The sequence below is a fragment of the Prionailurus bengalensis genome, chromosome B2 (genome assembly GCF_016509475.1).
Source record: "Prionailurus bengalensis isolate Pbe53 chromosome B2, Fcat_Pben_1.1_paternal_pri, whole genome shotgun sequence".
NCBI lineage: Eukaryota > Metazoa > Chordata > Mammalia > Carnivora > Felidae > Prionailurus > Prionailurus bengalensis.
The window spans coordinates 134,180,552-134,201,497 of NC_057349.1; the positions used below are offsets into that span (position 1 = coordinate 134,180,552).

The window sequence follows — 20,946 nt, forward strand, 5'->3', positions numbered from 1 at the left end:
GGGGGGTTTTAGGTTTGTCCACTTTTCCCATCAAATTAAAAGAATACCTTCTGTAAATAATACTTCCTCTCAATGGAGTTGTTTACGTTCTCAGCCTGAAAAATTTCCCCTCAAATTCCTGATTTGAGGAATAAGTTCACTTCCCAAGCAGCTAAGAGGACAACCTTATGGAGGTTCACATTTCGAGTTAGGGTCAGTTGTGAAGTATGTTGTGTTTCCTGCTATTTTAAAAAAAATTTTTAAGTGTGTTTACTTTTGAGAGAGAGAGAGAGAGAGAGTAAGCAGAGGAGGGACCCAGAGAGAGGGAGACACAGAATCCGAAGCAGGCTCCAGGCTCTGAGCTGTCAGCATAGAGCCTGACGCAGGGCTCGAACTCACCAGCGTTGAGATCATGACCTGAGCCTAAATCGGATGCTCAACCGACTAAGCCACCCAGGCGCCCCTGTTTTCTGCTATTCTTGACCCCCCCCCCACTATCTCATTGCTCTCAGCTTTCCTGATGGTACTGCAGCATCAAAACCTACCCGTTTTCGCTCACATTTCTACTTAGTGCCCTAAGTAGACTGTTGGCTAAATTGACTTTAGAAGCTAAACTAGGTTAATGCATCTGTTCCAGATAAAAGTTACATGGTAACCAGCTTCCTGAAAGAACTGAAGGGGATATTCCAACTGGGGGAATTTCAAGTAGATCTGCGATTGTAGATCTTACTGAGGAAGCACGTTCTGGCTGGCCTTCATAGAGGAAGACAGAAGTAAATGTTGGGGGCCTTCCAGGAAGGCAAGCCCTGCAGAGAGATTTAGTTATAAGCCCAGTTTCAACAGCAATAACAGCTCTATGGGGCTGTTCATCTTCTGAGAAATCAAGTACCCATGAGCTATTTTAAATTCATTTACCCGGTTTCGGCTGGATTGCATTGTGAAATAGTAGTATGGTTTTCTTTTCCCATGTATTTCTTCTCATTTGTGTCCTCACTCGTACCCTGCAGAGTGAACTCCAAGCCCGTGATGAACCAGAAATCAAGCCTCAAAGAAACCGCCGACCCAAGTATGAGGTCCAAAGATTTGGACTTATGCTTTCCTGGCCAATCCTGACCTGCCCTCCTCCTTCCACTACTCAGCACACACCCCCCACTATGAGCGCAGGTGGTACAAGGGCCTGAAGGGAAACAGAAAGTCAGGGACGGTGGGGCAGCAGAAGAAGTTGTGGAGGACTGGATTCTCAGTAAGGAAAGCCATCTTTTTTTCCTCTAGGTTTAGAGAGGGAGAGAGCGCACGAGTAGGGGAGAGGAGTAGAGGGAGAGAATCTGAAGCAGGCTCCATGCTCAGCACAGGCCCTGACGTGGGGCTCGATCCCTGGGATCATGACCTGAGCCAAAATCAAGAGTCCGACGCTCAACCGACGGAGCCACCCAGGCGCCTCAGGAAAGCAATCTTTTAAAAGTTCATCTGTACTTCCGGGAGCTCCGTCTGAGCCAGAGGCAGGTTTACCAGGAAGCTGGCAAAGCTTAAGCGTTTTGGCACCCCTCCAAGACCCTTTGCAAGGCCTGGAAGGGGCTCTAGCAAGGAATTCATATGGTCAGGTATTTTTTTGTGGTGAGTATGTGCTCAGAGAGACTTTCCAACCAGGCCTTCGTGGAGGAGGACAAATTATTTTCCTCTACCCTTTTAGGTTCTTCATGGAAACACTCCTGTAATACAAATACTGATTAACAGTACAACAAACAAATGTCTAATAACATGTAAACTTCCTAAATACATGGGAGGGAGCTCGGAGAACTGAGTCCATCCTTGAAATGACCTAAGCCACCACCTTAAATACCATCTCCAGCTAAAGACAAAGTAGTGAGCAGGAAAAACATGGTAAATAGGGTCAGGTTGTTATGCAGAATGAAGTCATTGCCTTCCCCACTGACAGGAGTTTCTAGAGATTTAGAGTCCTGCTCTTCCTGATACAGTGGCCCCCTTATTCTATGGTTCCAGTCACCTGTGGTCAACCATGGTCTGGAAGCAGATGGTCTGCCTTCTGATATAAAGTCTGAGGTCACCGCCAACCTAACATGAGGTCACATGCCGATGTCATTCACCTCACTTCATCTTATCACGGCAGTGCTCACTGAGTAGGCATTTTATCACCCCAAATATCACAAGAAGGCTGTGTACAGTATCATATTGTCAGAGAGAGAGAGAGAGAGAGAGAGAGAGAGAGACTGCATTCACATGACTCTTATTCCAGTATACCGTTATAATTATCCTATTTTATTAGTGATTGTTGGTAATCTCTTATTATGCCTAATTTATAAATTTAACTTTATCATGGGTACGTATGTGTAGGAAGAAGCATGGCGTACATACAGGGTTCAGTGCCATCCATGGTTTCAGGCTTCCACTGGGGTTCCTGGAACACATCCCTTGTGGATGAGGAGGAGACTACTGTACAGAGAGGGAGAAGCCCTTACAAATGGAGATTTTTTTCCTAGGAATGCAAATGTGTCTTAGAAAAAGGGTAACTTCCACTTAGTTTTCAGAGCTTCATCTGTGTTTGCTGTTGCTTAAAAATTGCCAGCTTAAGAGAAATAATATGCCAAAGAAGCATAATCTGTAGTGGTACATTTTGCTCCTCTTCACCTTAAAATATAACAAGCAAAAGTTTTAAGCCTAATAATACATAAAACACAAAGGGGAAGAAGACCGTAACTTCGAGCAAAAAGGGCCAAGGACTTAAACTGAGACCCATCAGTGCAGGCTGTGAGATATTTAACAGTGACAATTAAGAATGGTATCCCTGGGGCGCCTGGGTGGCGCAGTCGGTTAAGCGTCCGACTTCAGCCAGGTCACGATCTCGCGGTCCGGGATTTCGAGGCCCGCGTCAGGCTCTGGGCTGATGGCTCGGAGCCTGGAGCCTGCTTCCGATTCTGTGTCTCCCTCTCTCTCTGCCCCTCCCCCGTTCATGCTCTGTCTCTCTCTGTCCCAAAAATAAATAAACGTTGAAAAAAAAATATAGTCAGGGTTTTCCTGAGAAATAGAATGAGTAGGATACATATAGGTGTATATAAGAGGTGTTTTTTCTAGAAGTTGACTCACAGTTAATGGAAGCCAAGGAGTCCCATGGTCTACATCTGCAGGCTGGAGAATGAGGAAAGCTTGTAGTAGAATTCAGTTTGAGTCCAAAGGGGTCTGAGTATTGGGGAGCTGGTGGTGAAAGTCCAGATCTGTGTACCCCAACCCAAGAACCAGGAGCACCAGTGTCCAAGGACAAGAGAAGAGGGATATCTCGGCACAAGCAGAGAAGGCAAATTTGCCCTTCCTTCCTTTTTTTGTTCTGTTAGGTCCTCAACAGACTGGATGATGCCCACCCATGTTGGGCGGCCATCTGCTTCACTCAGTTCAATAATTCAAATGCTAATCTGTTCTGGAGATACCTTCGCAGACACACCCAGACATAGCATTTTAACAGCTATCTGGGCACCCCAGAGCCAGTCAAATGGACACACAAAATCAATCCGCTTTATAAACTTCATAATTTCTTATAATTGTTTTTGTCATTTTAAATAAAGATGAACTCTCATACCTAATTCTGGATTTATCATTTTCTATTCTTTGATTTAAGAGGGCCCCCAAATTGTATTAATTTGGGGCCCATAAAATGTGCATCATTGTTCCCTGCATTTGATTATTTTTCTTTTCAGCTGGTTTAGACTCCAGGGTCGGCCACCATACCCTCTTTTTTGCAAACACCCTTAACACCATTGCCTTCTCTCCATTTCCCTAGTAAAGCCCCAGCGAAGGGTAAGCAATAATGAACCCTTTCTCAGCACCTGCACACAAGCAAACTGAACTGGGCCACCAGAAAACACAACACTGGTGCCGATTGGATTCACTTTAAGCTCAGAACCACCCATTTCAAATGAGCTCAATGCTGTTCAGCAATCCTTCTGCCCCTCTCTTCAGGCGCGTGTTTCTCACTTTCTGAAATAATCATGCCACAGTGTGTTCTTAGTCAAACCTCCTACCTCTTCATTGACCCTATCTGCACACTGAGCTGCCTCATATTCCGTTGATAAAGCAGATACCATCACACAAGACTTTATTTCTTCTACCAGGAAATTTCCAACACATGCTCCCTTTTCCAAGGGAGAAAGTCTTTGCTCCTGTTAAAGACCAAACCCTCCACGTAGTTCTAGATCCATCCTCCTCCTGCACATATCACTTGTCTTTCCTGCATCAATTTATCCCTTTCCACTGGATCATCCCCATCACCAGACTAACTCCAGTATCTCCTACTAGAGAGGGAACAGACAAAGGAGACAGAGAGAAGTAGAGAGACAGAGACAGAGAGCAGAGATCCTGGCTCTAGGATAAGAGTATGCTCCTATACTCTTTGTAGATGCCTCTAAACTTTCCAGCTATTGACCCATTTCTCTGCTCCCCTACATAGCAGATCATCTCAAAGATGTTTCTATAGCTATTCTATAAGCAACCCCAGCACACATGCTCTCCAAATAAGGCCACTTCTCACCACCTTCATCATTGTTACTCCAGTCCAAGCCACCATCATCTCTAGCCTGGGTTACTTCAACCAACTGATTCTACCCCTATCCCTACGTTCAGTTCTTTAAATTGTACCAGGATCAATACTTTAAAATGCAAAATCTGCTTAAATCCTCTATGATTATTCCAATGGCTTCCCATCATACCTACAATAAAATTGGAACCCTTTGCTCTTGCCTACAAGGACTTCCACGCCCTGGCAGCCTCCTTTCTTTCCATGTTCATGTTCTGCTGCTTTCTGTCTCTTTCACTGTGCTCCAGAGCACATCAGATTGCTTGCCAGTCCTTGAACAAGTGAATTCCTGCCTTGCAGCCTCCGTACTTTCTGTTCCCTCTGCTTGATGTACTCTCGCCCGAAATTTTCTCGTAGCTTTCTCCCTAATCCCCATTTATTCAAATCTACTAAAAAATAATCTCCTCTAAAAGTCCTCCCCTGAGCACTCTACCCAAAGTAGCACTTCCTATCCACTCTCTCCACTGTATTTACTTCTTAGCACATATTACTACCTGGCCTGTGTATTTGCCTGTTTATTTGTTATCTGTTTGTGTGTTTACCATTTGTATCCACTAGAATGCAAATTCCATGAAGGCAAGGGCATTATCTCTCTTGGTCTCTGCTATATCCCAGAGCTTAGGAGAGGGTGTGGCACATATTAAAAACTCAATAAATGTCTTGAATGAATGAGAGAATGGATGATTTCTTCAATATACTCCTAGCAGGTTTGTGTCCCGTTGATACCTCTGAAATTTTCAGTCACTAATCAGCTACGCATCGCCTCTCTGCCACTTTCTTGATATGTATATAGGCTACGGAATAGACTAAGCTTCTAAACAGATAGCCCAAAAGACAGTGATTCCAGAGAGAGGTTAATTTCTTTCTTTCACAAGAGAATCCAGAGGAAGGTGGGCCATCCACAGCAGATGGGCGGTTCTACTTCACAAGAGCATTCAGGGATCAAGGTTTCTTTCATCACGTTCTCTGACATTCCTTAGAGCACTGTCTTCACGTGCATGATGAAAGTTGGGTCACTTCCATGTCCACGTTCCAGTTATGAGAACCAGGAAAAGAGAATGGAGGAATGCACACTTGATATTTTAGGACCAAATCTAGCAGCTTGCATAAATGCTTTTTTTCTCGCAACTGGAACTTAGACACAAGGCCACGGTTAGCTGCAAAGGAAACTGGTGAATGCAGTCTCTGTATGGGTGGCCATGTGCCCAGTTAGAACTCACTGGTTCCTGTTACTCAAAGAACAATGGAGAAACTGGTTATAGGGGACAATTAGCAGTCTCTGCTACAACATCCTGGGAGCATTTGACACAGCTCATCATTTTGTTCTTCTTGAAATACTTTTGTTCCCTTGACTTCTGTGACACAACCCTTTCCTGGTTTTCGTCCTACCTTTCTACCTGGTCTTTCTCAGTCCCATTGCTGGCTCTAGTTCTGCTGTTGGACTTCTAATGTTGGACTTCTCCCAGGCTATGTCTGTGTCATCTTCTATTCTTTCTGTTTACATGCTTCTAGAGCTAATTTTATGCAATCATATTATTTTGTATACCATCTAGATAGAAATAACATTACATTTGCATCTTTAGCCAGGATCTTTCCCTGGAGCTCTTAACTCATATATCTAACTGCCCACTTAACAGGGCTGATCATTACTGCTCATTGCTTGCTCCCCCACTCCTCCCCGAATCCTCCTGTTCCAGGCTCCTGTGCTTCGAGAAACATTTGAACCTTAAATCCCAGTTGCTCTGGCAAAAGCTTAGGTATCATCCTTAACTTTACTCTTTCTTTTACCTCCTCGCTGGCTAGTCTGAGAACCATAACCTCCAAAAACCATATCCCAGATGTGTTACCTTTTTTCATCATTACCACCCTGAGCAAAGCCAGCATCATCCTTTTCCTGGATTATGCATCTCTCTTTTTCTACTCCTGCCCCCTGATGACTCATTTCCACCCAGCAGCCCAAATAATCATTTAAAATCATGAATCAGATTAAGTCACTCTCCTAACCTCTCCAGTGTTTTCCATCGCGTGTAGAATAAAAGCCAAACTCTTTACCTTGGTCTACAAGACTCTAGGGACTGACACCATCTACCTGCCTCTCCAGTCTCACCTCATGTCACTTGCCCTCTTGGTTAGCCCATTCCCAGCATAGTGATAGTGGTGCACAAGTTCATTTCCATTTTGGGGTCTTTGTATGGGCTGTTACCCATGCATGGAGCACTTGTTTTCCAGATCTTCTCCAGGCTGCTCCTTCTCATTCTTTTGGTCACAGCTCAAATGCCAACTTCTCAGAGAAGACTTCCTTGTCCACACAGCCTTCAGGAGACTCTCCCTTCCAACCCATACACCATGACAGTCTGAGGAAAGATTTAATATTTCCAATATCACTTAAAGGCTTTCCATACATCTTTAGCACCAAGTAATCTGCCCTAGTCTTTTGATATAAGGATGAAAATGATCTAAGAATTTGGTAAATTCACTGGAAGTATTTAGGAGAGACCACAGTTTATAGTACAGGGGGTCTTAATCTGGGTCCATGGTCCCTTAGAAGGTCCATGGATGTGCATGTTTGGGGGGAGTGAGTTCATAGGTGTGACAGATCCTCAGAGAGGTTTGACCCAAATAAAATTTACTTCATTATAGAAAAAGTATTATAGACTCGTAAGATCAGTGTTTATGGTCTAGTGTTGCCTCCTGCAAATAATATAAATTTGGGCAGGTTATGTAAATTCATTGTATTCTACTTTCCTCATCTCTACAAATAATTCTTTTGCATTCCAGCTTACGTGTACCTGGCACTGTAAAAGTGTATTTAACTTCATCACTAAATGCTAGGTCTTTGCTGCATCTTGTGGATAATGGTGATAGGCTCAGAGCACACTCAGGTCACGTGCCTGAGATCACATTCATCCCCAGGTAAGTTCTAGACCAAGACCCATGTTTCTTCCACTCTCCATATTCCTGCTCTTTGTAAGAGTTTGCATTGCCATACTTTTGGCATCACATCTTCCCCGGGCAGGATAATTTCTTGCTTCACCTCCCTGCATAAAGAGAAAACCAGCCAGCTGGTGATGTGTTTCTTCTACCAGGTAAGTCTCATACCGAACCAGTTAAGAGCTCTGGGAGCCGAGGAGTATAGATCTTATTATCCATTCTTTATAGAAGTGGAAACTGAGGTACAAAGAGGTTCAGTAATTGACCTTATGTCGGAAAGCTAGTAATTTGCAGAGCTGGAAGATTATACTTCAAACTCTAATATTTTCTTACATATTCTAGTACCACGACCTTGGGAATCTTTATTGTGCTAAAATTTTTTACCGGAGAGCTGACTCTCTATCTTCATAGTTCAGTTTTTGGCTGATCTTCAAAAAATTAGTTTAAAGTACTTTGCAAAGCTTGAGCAATATTTTTCTCTAAGAAGACAGGAAGGTATGTGACATGCCCATTGAACAAGGACTAATGACATTGTTAAGAAGGGAGGAAAAAGGATATCACTTCTACATCGATTTCGACTCTTACACATTAACACCAGACAATGACCTCTAAAATGAGGAGAGTGCCAGCTTAACATTGTGAATTGACAAGGATTTTGGAAATGAGGAATTAAGTTTGGCCAGAGATGCAACTCTGTAGCTACGTGGCTGAGTAAGAGGTAGCTGAAAAATCACATGAAAGCAACTGGTGAGTATCTGACTTAAATTTTTTCTCTATTCACTCCATCTATACAAATGGTCTATTACAATTTGTAAAAAAATAGAGAAAATACTGCACAGTTTCCAACAGAGCCTTTAGGTGGCCAATGATATAACAGAGGTCAGCCTTTGGGAATAGCTATGCAGTGCAACTTTTGGTTTTAAATACATTTATCCTTAAGGATAAGCTAAAAGCTAAGTTTTCATAAGTCGTGTCAATGCATAGGAGTTGAAATGTAAGCAATAGCTTGTTGGTCACTGAGTGTTTTTTGCTGCCCTCTCATTGAAACGTACCACTGGACTGCATACTTAAGTTAGGTAGGCTTTCAAGAGAATGGACGGGAAAGGGCAGGTGTTACCAGCTCCTGACTGTTTTCAGTGCATTTTTGTCCCATAGACCAGATTAACTCCCCAGCTGCTTTCTGTCTCTGTCTTTGCCCTGTGGTTCCTTTTCTTCCCTCCTATCAACGCCTTTGTCTATGATGAGATCAAATATCTCATCCGTTTTATTCACCATGTTTGCATTGGAATACTTCTGGCTGTCTCTAAAAATCAAATCAGTCTTCAAAGGATGAAGATACGTGCCCTTCAAGAAACTGACAACACAAAGGGAAATTCAGAAATATAAGGCCCAAAGATGCATAATGAAGATGGTATAGTTTGAATTATTTCCCTGAATTATTATCTTGGCCTTCTAGTTTCTTTGCCTTTAGCTGTTTTGTTAACATTGACAAAGAACGCATTTTAGGTTCACGGGGGCTGAGTTGGAAGATAGAGAAAGAGAGAAAAAAAGGCAGGTTATGAGAAACATTAGTCTTGGCTCTCCCACTCCAGGTCTAAATACTACTGTTCAGGGAAGTTTGGAAACCACTGGATAATTTGAGGCTTCTTTGGACTGAAGAGGAGAAGACTAGATCAATATCTCTCCCTCTCTCTCGCACCCTCTCCTTCTCTTTCACCCCTGCCCCAACCAAAGAGCCATTAAGGATACAGATGAGGAAGCAAGCTATCATCAGACACTGGATCTGCCGATGTCTTGACCTTGGACTTCCCAGCCTTCAGAACTGTGACAAATAAATGCTTGTTGTTTAAGCCACCAGTCTGTGGTATTTTGGTATGGCAGCCTGCAATGACTAACACAAGGGCATTCTCAGAACGGTAGGGTTTGTTCATCCTTCCTTGGAACAGATGCAGGAGGTATTAAGCCTTCTGGAGAATCATAGTGCCAATCAGCCAGAGGTTAGAAGTGGCTGAGGATGGATTGTTTATTATTAATTGATTTTATTTTTAACTAATTAATTAATTAATTTTGAGGGTGAGAGAGGGCAGAGAAGGGGCAGAGAGAGAGAGAGAGAGAGAGAGAATCCCAAGCAGATTCCACACTGCCAGTGCAGAGCCCGGTGTGGGGCTTGATCCCACCAACTGTTAGATCATGAGCTGAGCTGAAATCAAGAGTCAACACTTAACCGACGTAGCCACCCAGGCGCTCCTCGAGGACAGATTCTAAGCAGCGAAGCCCTGAGATGGCTCCTCAAATCTACCTAAGATAAGTAAGACACAGCAAGATCCAGAAAAATTCCTATGCTCCCTCGAGGTAGCAGAGGGCCAACAGAAGGCGACTGGCTATTCAGAGCTGGTGGTCACTTCATGCAACAGAAGATCTTGCAGCACAGGTGGTTGTGCACTAGGAGCCACGCCAGTGGGAAGCAGAGAGCAAGTGGAGAGGTCGCCAGCCGTGGACTGCAGGGACTGGAGTCACCAGGGCATCAGAGACTGTGAGCCACAGCAGCCACACCTGTCTCAGTGACACATTACATGCTCCTACACAGAACCATCTTTGCGGGGAAGAGGGGGGCCATTGCAGGGAATTTTCAGCTTAAATTTGACAGAATATTGACCCCAAAGGGACCAAGTGTAGTAAGTGTAACCTGAAAGAGATTGTTTACAACCAGAAGGGCTGGATAGAAGAGCTGAGCTAGACAGATTCCTGCCATCCCTAACCCCTACCGCTCGAGGGACTAGGCCTCTGGAGTAAGATGTGATCAGTTAACAGGAAATAAAGAAAGTGTCATATTTTCATATTTTAAGCGATGGCATTGGGATTTAAACAAATATCCACAATGTGAGGGTGACAACACTCATTTGGATTAACAAGTAAAAAGAAAGCCATCCTATTACTTTATTGTCATGCTTTTTAAGCAAGGCAGAGGAGTCCATCAAATCACCGGTCTAACTAATTAAAAGCAAAAAAAAAAAAAATCTTGTGATAAATGAATAGAGTAGAATTTATATTTGTGCTCAGCTGCATGAAAAGCACCAGGCATATTTCATAATAGACCAATAACATTGCATTACATGAAGTTCTACACAAAGTCCATCTGAAAAAGAATCACTCAGCTAGTTATTGGAAATAATGTCTCTAAAGGCTCCATGTAAGTTCCCACTCTGCCAGGCTGTCCTTGCCCCCTACAGACTCCTCCCTCCATCTCCCTAGCCTGACATCTGGCTTCCTCCCCACCAATGTGCATCAGATACAGTCAATGTGAAAGCTACACATGGAACTCATAACCATGAATTCAGAATCCTACCACTCTGGGACCAAAAATAGTCACCAATTCGATCATCTAACTTTATTCATTGTATTTGCTGGCAAGCCAGTCTCAAATCTAAAAATCACTTTCATACTCAAAGGACAAAGGTTTGTAAGACAACTTTAAAAATCAAAGAAAAATTATTCCTTTTGGACATGAATTGACTATTGAACTTCTCTAAAGATTTTAATGACTTTACTACTTACGGTATGTAGCAAGCAATTTAGTATTCAATAATGCCTCGCATTATTGTCAAATTTCTGCACTTATGGCACTCCTGTCTTCCTGAAAAGACTGCAAATTCTTTGAAGGCTGAACATCTGGTGTTATACTTTGCTGTTTTGCTTTATTGTAATTAACAGAGTGATAGGCACATAACAGTGCTAAATGTTGATTTATTGCATGATTGAAAGGAATATATAATTCTAAGCTATATTATCATAGATGAAGAGTCTAGTCAAGAATTTTTGTAAGAAAAATATAAATAAAAACTTGGATACAGTATAGAACCTCTTCTGAGCATGCTGAAAAATAAATCAGCCAGACAATTCACTCTGAGGTTAGTGTAATCATTTGTACTGCCAAGAGATCTAAAAATATGATCCAAACAGCAATCTGCACTGTTAAAGTGATATAGCTCTTACCTTTTAAGGTAAGACAGTCAACACTTGGACATATTAAACATGTTTTTCTTTGCTTATAAACAAACTTAATTTTTTAGGCTTTTAATAGGCACTAAACAAAGACTTTTAAAGAAAATTCATGGGGCGCCTGGGTGGCGCAGTTGGTTAAGCGTCCGACTTCAGCTCAGGTCACGATCCCCGAGTGGGGCTCTGGGCTGATGGCTCAGAGCTGGAGCCTGTTTCCGATTCTGTGTTTCCCTCTCTCTCTGCCCCTCCCCCGTTCATGCTCTGTCTCTCTCTGTCTCAAAAATAAATAAACGTTAAAAAAAAAATTAAAAAAAAAAAAAAGAAAATTCACGATGGAAAGAAAAAAGTCTGTTGGAGGCCCTCCCTTTTCTCAGAGGTGGAGGAATTAGACTTTCACGGTGTTAGGTTAGGACGATGAAACACAGTCTATAGTTACAGTACCTGTTTGGATAAGTGGTTTCTTTCTGCAAAAAGGTAAGCCATGCCTGTCTTTTGTGCACTCCCTATGTTGGCATTATTTTCTCAGCAGCATCTGTTTAACTGAAATAGAATCAAGAGTTTCTGCTGAACGCTTGCTGAGAGCTAAGAGCCCATGGGCACTGGCACAGGGGAGGAATCTCTAAAGAACCTCTGGACGAACTACAGTTGGTTTCCTGTGATTGAGGTCCCCCGTTCGTAGCAATGATGCAGCCACAGATCTCCACCTTTCTTCTCGTCATTGCCCCGCAAACACATTTTGCAATCTTTCTCAGTCAGTTCTCTTTACTTGGAATGCCTTCTGGGCTACTGCCCAGTTATAAGTCCTACTCACTCTGCAATGCAGTTTGTGTTCCACCTCTTCCAGGAAGCCATCCCAGACCAGATCTCCCACAGCTAATATTCCCTGTTCTTATGGTCTGTATCTTCATCTGTAAAGTGGGGAAGACAAGAGCACCTACAGCATGACATTGTAAGGATCAAATGACTTAATTCATGTAAAGTGATTAGAATATGCTAGGAATATTGTGAGACTAACACAGTGTGGCTATTATTATTCATCACAAGACATCTGAGATTTAAAAGTCCCTTTTGTTGAATGCTATCTCTCTTTCTTGGCTTGCTTGCTTCCGTGTTTATGCCTTGTCTCCTCAGGAGAGGGAGAAGAGTAATGAGCGTGCTTGGTTGGAAAGCACCTTTGTTCTTGATGTGTGTAGCTAGTTCGGAGGGTGTGCTGCACAGTGGAGAGTGTACAGAGAACCCAAGACCAAGTTCCCATAGACACGATGACCAGAGATCCACGAGACCGGAAGCCAGAGATATTTTAATCTTATTAAGACCCTGTTCTCTCATTTGACTGCACAATTCCAATGCAGAGGAACAGATCAGGCTGGCTTGTGATTTATCATCCTTATAATACGGACCGTCTAGCTCAAACACTTTCCTGGAAACGGACCTACTTTGAGTAGGGCAGTGAGAGAAAGAGGATACAAACGTAGCCCCAGTGGTCTTCTAAAGCCAAAACTCAAAGAGCTGGGCTTCCGGGAGAGTGAATTCCTCAATCCCTGAAATGAACAACAGTCTTGAAGATAAGACTTCGCCAAGGCGAATGGTAGCAGCAGGCAAAACTCATGGGTTTGCGTTCCTTTTATTATTCCATGAGGCATTCCAAATCCCAGGGTATGGCTAAACTGCTAATTAGACTAGGGGTCATGGAGGCGATGAAGGTTCCTCCCTTCTTTCCTCCTTTCATTCCTCTGTCCCTTCTTTCTTCTTTTCCCTCCTCCCATCCACTCTTCCTTTCAATAAATATAGTTTTAACCTCAAAGAATTCCTTCAATGATCATTTGGATGTTCTAGGAGATGCAGACCTGCTCTCCATTCCCTCTACCTCTCATCCCCAATTGGGCAGACATGGAATAATGAGATCTGACTCCATGAGCTTCATTCAATTCCTTCATATTAAAAACTAACTTTTCTTTCAATAAATATTTATTGAATGACCACTACCTGTCAGCACTATCCTAGGTGCTGGGGAAAGAGCAGTTCATGAATGAGACACAATCACAGCCCCCTGGTTCTTGTTTTCCAGGGAGGAGACATACACACCAAATAAAAAATACCAACATTTTGGACTATGGTAAATTCCATGGAGAAAGTTAAAGGGGGTTAAGGAAATAAGGAATGCAGGTGTGTGTGCATTCTGTATGCGGTAGTCGGGGAAGACTGCTTTGATAAAGTAACACTTGCCAGAGACTGGAAGGAAGTCAAGGGCAAGCTATGTGCAGATCTGGGAAAAGAACCTTCTAGGCAGAGGGAACCACAGCTGTGAAGGCCCTGATAGAGGAGCAAGTTTTGTCTGTCTAGTGAACAGCGATGGGGCAGGTGGAGTAGGGAAAATGATCGGAGATGAGGCTAGGAAGACAATGGGGCCAGATTGCATAGGGTCTTGTAGGGCACGGAAATGACTTTGGCTTTGCCTCTGAGTGTTTTGGGAGCCGTGGGCAAGTTTAGAGCAGGGGAGTTACATTCCGTCTGCTATGTGGGGGATGAGTATCCAGTGAAAAGCTGGGAGCAGGAAGGAGTTATGGCCAGGACTACTGGTTGCCACTTAATCACCACCTGTCCTTTCTTATTTTAGTGCTAGAACCCCGATTTTTTTTCTGGTAGCAGCCCTGTGCCCAGCTGAAATCTCTATTTCTTGGCTCTCTCTCAGAACCGGACCATAGTCCTGTGACTACGTTCTGGCCAAAGAACTGTAAGAAGATGATTGGTAGCATTTTTGGAGTGCTGCATAAAAAGAGCTTACTCCATTGGGAGGAGGCCTTTTTTTTCCTCTTTTGCTTCCTCCTGTGACCGGCCGGGAATGTAAACATAATGGCTGGAGCTGCAGTGGACATCGTGACTCGTCAGGTGACCCTCCAAATGAGGATGGTGGGACAGAAAGCTCCGATAGGTCCCTGGTGAGAGCGGGATGCCTCACCAACTTTGCACTGCCTGTTTCTGGACTTGTTTCACAGCAGAGAGATGTGCCCTCCCATATTGCCCACGCCATCGCTATTTGGGATTTTTTAGTTATACGCAGCTGAACCTGAACATAACTATATAGGAGGCCGCTGCAGTCCTCCAGGGGAGAGAGGTGGTGGACCAGAGTGGTAGCCAAGCAAGTCAGATTCAGAGCCTTTAGGATTTGCAGACGGGTTAGACACAGGGGTGAGAGGGGAAGAGAAACCCTAAGGAAGACTTCTAGGTTTTGCTCCAAGCATCTTGGTAGCACCATTAATTGCAGAGATGCAGAAGGCTAGCGAGAGAGCGAGATTTTCGGTTTGGGCAGAATCAAGAGTCCAGGCTAGTGGCAAGTTGGCCTTGCTTGAAGCAGGGAGGGACACAGAGAAACAGGAAGGAAGGTGGGCGCGTGGGGTGTAGACTGGTGGAGAAATGAAGGAGTTCCTATCCAATGCTCCCATTTTCTCAACAAAGTATGAGGCCAAGTCATCAGCTGAGACTGAAGGAATAGAGATACAAGGTGCAGATGGGAGAAGAGAGAGAGACAGAAGCAGTCACGTTAGAGCAAGGGATTGTTGGGCAGCAACGGGCGGGCCCTGCTGGTCATTTGGGCCAACATAAAGTGAAGCAGTCAGCAACACTGTGCGTCGTCCTGCGGCCCAATCTAGTGGCACTGCCGGGCTTCGCAGGGTTTTGCCAGATGAGTCCATAGCATATAAAATGAAAGGAACCAGGGGGCGCAGGGGTGACCCCGCAAGACAGGGATCACAACGATGGATCAGGTGTCTAAATTGGGGAAAGGGGCAAGCGAACACACAAGACGAGTGACGGATTGAAAAGTTGAGGGTTCTTGAAAAGGCTGAAAAAATTGCTGGAGTGTGGACATTTGGGGAACCAAGCAGGGCAGCTGCTGATGGTCAGAGAGGCTCCTGCTGAAAATGAGGGGCTCCGATGAGAGAGAGGAAAAGTCACTGATGAGAAAAGGGATGAAGAAGCCCAAGACACTCGAGGTGTTAAACAAAGTATGTTAAATTTTTTTTTTAACATTTATTTATTTTTGAGACAGAGAGAGACAGAGCATGAACGGGGGAGGGGCAGAGAGAGAGGGAGACACAGAATCGGAAGCAGGCTCCAGGCTCTGAGCCATCAGCTCAGAGCCCGATGCGGGGCTCGAACTCACAGACCGCGAGATCGTGACCTGAGCTGAAGTCGGACGCTTAACCGACTGAGCCACCCAGGTGCCCCAAACAAAGTATATTCATAAAAATTGTTCACAAATTCCCATAATTAGTTGATTTATTAACCGGTTTGAATAAAGATACCATTCATCAGTGTAAGTACTTGAGATTAAAAGTTTGTTTGTTTGTTTTTTGGATGGGACATTTACAAGACTTCACAGAGCAAAATTTTACCCCCAAATCTAAGTGTTTGTTAGGTGAAAATGCAAGGCATTTTTTTTTTCCCCACGTACAACTTCTTTGTACCTTGATTTTTTTTTCCCCTTCCTGAGTTTTTTTTAAAGACGATTAGTCTGTTAATGCAACCTTTTAAAAACTGACCTGTTTTTTCTTTCTGAAATTCTTCATGTCACAGCTTGTTTCTTCTAAGCTGGGCCCTTGCCTCCTTGTGCTTGCCTCAAAACTTTTTCCCAAGTGGAAAAAAAAAAAAACAAACCTCTTATTCCCATATTTACTTACTTTTACAGATGTTTATTTCCTTCCTGCCTGCTTCATTTCCCCGTTATAACCTCATTCTTGCTCAGATTTCTTTGTCGAGGGGAAAGAATTGGAAGGTTTCCCAACCCATTCTGTGAGAGAAGTTTCTGGGCCTTGCGAGCCCGCAGAACCTTGCACAGTATCTTACATCTAATGAAAAACCGTCATATTACGGGATCAGGCTGCAGGCACAGGTCCGATTTGTCAGAGGTGGTCTCTGAAACGTTATCAACACTGCTTTGCTCTTCCAACCCTCAGTCCCTCTTCACTGACTAAAAAATTATTAATTGGGCGCCTATTCTGGGCTACTCAGTGTGGTGTTTAAAGTAATTCGCATTAATGGGCAATGACTGATTGCCTTAATTCTCTCAGGGGCATTCACATATCTCAAATGTGCATATTAATCCAAATAAATCTCTGATTCATAGAATAAATGTGAAACAAACCACGAGCAGCGTAGGATTTTCGGTGACAGAACAAAGGGACTTCCTTTTGGACCCCAAAGCAGCCTTCCGATCCCTGACAAGGTGGGCTAGGGCAGAGCACTGGGAGGTAGAATTTGTGTGTGTGCATGTGTGACACTACCCGCCTCATCCATAACTCTCTCCAGCTTAAGATCTGGGTGTCTTCTTCACCCATTTCAAATCAGGAATGAGAGGTACGCATGGATTATGGTTAAATCGTATTATTCTTAAATTATAAGTTCCTGACCTCAGGATCCTCTTATTGTCCATAGAACAGTTTTCAGATACCCACCTTTAAAAAGGTTTTCGGGAAAACGGTCTTAGAATCATAGGGGTCCCTGGCTCCTGATTCTTTCTTGCAACTGGCTGGCTGCTACTGGAATGTTGCAGTGAGAGGCACCAAAAACCCAGGGCATCGTTTCTCAAGGTGGCCTGGGCTGAGTGAGTTTTATCTCTTCCTCCAATCACTGTGCAGATTAAGAGAAAAGGGCCCGGGCTGGGAGACAGTGCAGGGCAGTGGTTAGTACAGTGAGCTGGAGAGTCAGACAGACTTCAGTGCAGCTCCCGACCGGACTCCTAGAAGCTCTGTGTCCTGGGCAAGTCCCTTGAGCCTCAAGTGGTACAGCTCGTCTCCAGCAGTAAATGATTCTTGCTGCAAGTGTGGCTGATGAGAGCAGCCCTTTTCGTGCATCGCCCACCCCCATCACCAGATCGGTGTTGGATGCGGTCTTTTCTACCTTGGGAGGTTCTCTTTCAGGTCCAGAAACTTCCCAAGGAAGGGAGGGAGGCGGCGATGAAGTGGGTACCTAAGGACCCTTCCCCGCCTTATAGGCTAGAGGAAGGACCTCCCGGAGTCCGCCCTGTACCGCCGCCTTGCCTCTCTGGGCGCTACGTGGATGAGGGGCTCTGTGAGCAAGGGGAAAGCGTCCTCTTTCCTTTCTCTACCAGGAGTCGGAGCGAGGAGCCTGGCCCCAGGGGTCATGTCGAATTATAATTCACACCACTTGCTCTTGGACCATCTCTGTCAAGTCTCGAACACATACCCAAGTACCTTTTTTTTTTTTTTTAACTGGCCTTTTGTAGGCAGCTCGGGATGCAGAAGGAGAATCGAGTTCCTGAAATGAAAAAAAAAAAAAAAAAACAAAACCACATATAGTAGAAGAAGTCGTGCTTCTTCCTGCCGGTGACTGTTTACAAGAGAGGGAAGTCAGCGGGGCCCCCCAGAGGTCGCTGGTGGCGCAGAAACTGAGGCCAGACTGTAGAGAAAGGGGGAAGGAGAAAAACACCCAGAAACTTTCTTCCTCGTGGCGAATAATCGCCGCCCCCCGCCCCGCTCCCCGGTCAGAGGCAGTAACGTGACACCCGAGAGAAACCCGGAGACCCGAGCGCCGAGAGGGAGGGAAGAGGGAGGAGAGAGGGCCGCGGAGAGCCGGAGAGGGAAAGGGGAGGAGAAGAAGGAAAACCCCTGTCAAGGAGGTGGAGCGAGGCGACGGTGTCCGCCTCCCGTTCCTCCCTGCCGTCTTTTAGAGGAGTCTGAACCGGGACAAAACACGCCGAGACCGACAGACACAAAGCCGGGGGGTCCACGCTGGCGCTGGAGGCGAGCCCCGGCGGCCGCGAGCGAGCCCGAGGCGCGGCGGGGCGCGGGGCGCGGGGGCGCTAGCGGGCGCGGGCGCGGGCGCGGGCCGAGCCGGGGCCGGGCACCTCGGCCGCTCGGGCCGCGGCGGCGGGGACCATGCCGAGGAAAGTCTCCTGAGCCCGGCAACTTCGGCCCCTCCCCGCCCCCACCCGGGCTGCCCTCGGCGCGGCCCTGCCCATGTGCAGCCGGCCGGCCGGGCTCTCCTCCTCGCAGGCGGATGGGTGACCTTTTCCTGGCACGGGCAGGCTGTGCGAGGCGGCGGAGCAGGCGATGAAGAAGAAGCAGCAGCATCCCGGCGGCGGCGCGGATCCCTGGCCCCATGGGACCCCTCTGGGGGGCGCCCCTCCGGGCCTGGGCAGCTGGAAGCGCCGGGTCCCCCTGCTGCCTTTCCTGCGCTTCTCGCTCCGGGACTACGGCTTCTGCATGGCCACCCTGCTGGTCTTCTGCCTGGGCTCCCTCTTCTATCAGCTCAGCGGGGGACCCCCTCGCTTCCTGCTCGACCTGCGGCAGTATTTGGGTAAGGAAGGGGGGCCGGGCGAGGGCGGCGGCGGCCGCGCGAACTTGTGCGGGGGAGGGGGTGGGGGACAGGGGCGCGCCGGGGACTTGTGGCGTTGCGACCGCCCGCGGGCGCCCCGAGGCTCCCCAGGTGGGACGTCCGGGTGCCGGCTCCCTCCCGCGCGTCCGTGCGTGCGGCCGTCCGCCCGTCCGTCCGCCCGGAGGCGGCGGGCCGGGCAGGTACCCCGGGCGGGGCGCCGCATACCTTCCCCGCCTCTGTCCCCGGGTCCGGGGCGGAGTGCGGGCGTGTGTGTTTGTGGGTGTGTACGAGTGTGTGTTTTGTGGCCTGGAGGTGTGGGGAGCGGCGAGGGGAAGGCACAGTCCCCCTCCCCCCACCCCGTGGCATTGTCGGTGACCGTAGTCCTGTCTCGTGAGCACTTCGGGGGAGTGGGGGGGGGGGGAGTTAGCTCCCCTCCCCGCTCGGTTCTGCCAGTTCTGCCCCGCGAGTCCCTCTCCTGCCCGCCGGCCTCCGTGACCTAGGGGCAGTTTTCGGGCCCCCGTGCTGACTCTGGGCTGGCTTGTCCTTCGGCGGCGGCGAGGAGGACGCGGGGAGGGGCTGCGTCCGGGGATCCGGGGCTGTTCGAGGGCCCGGGTCAGCCTGGCCGGCAGTGTCGCCTGCTGTGACCCGACTCTCTTCGGCGCTGCGTGCGTCTCAAGTCAGAACTTTTTTTTTGGGGGGGGGGGGGAGGGTTGCCTTGCGCTGGGTGTCTTAGGAGCGAGGCCGCCCGTTTTTAGCAGAGGTGAGGAAAGGGTTGTGCGGCGAGAGGAGAGAGCGGCCGCAGAGAGAGGGCGTGACCCGCCGCTCGGTGCGGGCGCGGGGAGAGCGGTGCCAGAGCCGCGCGAGCGCACGCCCGGGTCCCGGCTCCGCGGCTGGCGCGCGCCCCTATCGGGAGGGGCCGAATCTCCACCCCCCGCCCCTGCCCGCGCGGTCCGGAGAGCTTTTGCGGGGGCGGGGGGAGAGGCTGGGGAGGCGCCAGCTCCCTGCCCGCGTCCGAGGTGATGAACCTGAGCCACCCGGCCAACCTCCGGCATCTGCCTGGCGCGAGCGGGTGCGCAAAGGGAAGCCTCTGGAGCGCTGGGCCGTATCGGGCCAAAGACTCCAGGGGGCTGGAAGCCTCCACACTTCCCTCAAGAGTCCCTGAGTCGCGGAAGCCACAGGTCTGGATAGCAGGCCGTTTTCGAAGGACAGGAACCACCTCAGCAAAGTGACAGATGGGTTGAAGCGTTTTGAAATAGAAACGCAGATAACAAGCATGCCCTTTCCACGCAGAGAAGCACAGATTTTAAAAGGTACGCTCCTGTTTCGGTAGAAACTTGGGAGAACTCTGGTTTTGTAAGATGCTTTAGGGAAAATTAAAGGAAAACATTGTCCGAGCAGATTTGCAAATAACAATCCTCAGCATCAGGCTTCTAAGAAGATTGGGGGTAATAACGCACTTTTATTAAGGAGTCAAATCTCTTTTTTCCCTGAGTTCTGCATTTTGGAGTCTCATGGAGACTTCACAGGGCCTCAGACACCTGCTAGTGCTAGGAAGGTAACTTTTTTTTTTTTTTTTCTTTTAAACCATCAACAATAATCCCTGTTAACTGGCACTGGGAAGTGGTTTTGAAGCTTAGGGGTCTGTAAAATCTGATAACGAATACTTTGTTGAAATTCCCTTTAAGCAAAATGTGGAGGCCGGTGGGGCAGGGAAAATACAGTGCATGGAGAAGGAAGACATCTGTGTTTAGTGCCCTCAAAGCAGTTGGCTTTAGGGAGGGCGCTCAAACTTCATGGGCCTCAGGATTTTTCATTAATAGAGTTCCGGGCTGGACTAGGTTGTATCTCAGACCTCCACCCAGCTCCTAAGATGTTGTGGTTCTGATACCCTTCTTGGGGACAGGAAAACCCGAGTGGAGGAAAGAACAGAGGCAATCCCAGGGGGTAAAATCAAGAAACTGTGACGTCTGGCACGTTAACCTTTTGAAAATTGAGCCCAAAGTGTGTTGTGCCCAGAATTGAACGCTTTCATCATATATTTCAAAAGATGAGGCCTGATAAATTTGGGGGCTCCGTTGGTAGAAGGGTGACTTCACTCCGGAACTGGGAAGGACTGATCG

The 20,946-nt window shown here is 46.9% G+C and overlaps 1 protein-coding gene across 4 annotated transcripts in view; it reads left to right on the forward strand.

Annotated features, from left to right (window-relative positions):
• Positions 1–18,403: 18,403 nt before the first annotated feature.
• Positions 18,404–20,946, forward strand: part of UST (uronyl 2-sulfotransferase) — a 318,572-nt gene continuing 316,029 nt past the window's right edge. For 2 of the 4 annotated variants that reach the window (XM_043592575.1, XM_043592578.1), the window contains exon 1: positions 18,404–18,808. In XM_043592575.1, the coding sequence (XP_043448510.1) occupies positions 18,562–18,808 (247 nt within the window). In that variant the 5' untranslated portion in view covers positions 18,404–18,561. The remainder of the gene's footprint in view (positions 18,809–20,946) is intronic. The other 2 variants (XM_043592576.1, XM_043592577.1) reach the window with 2 other exon arrangements.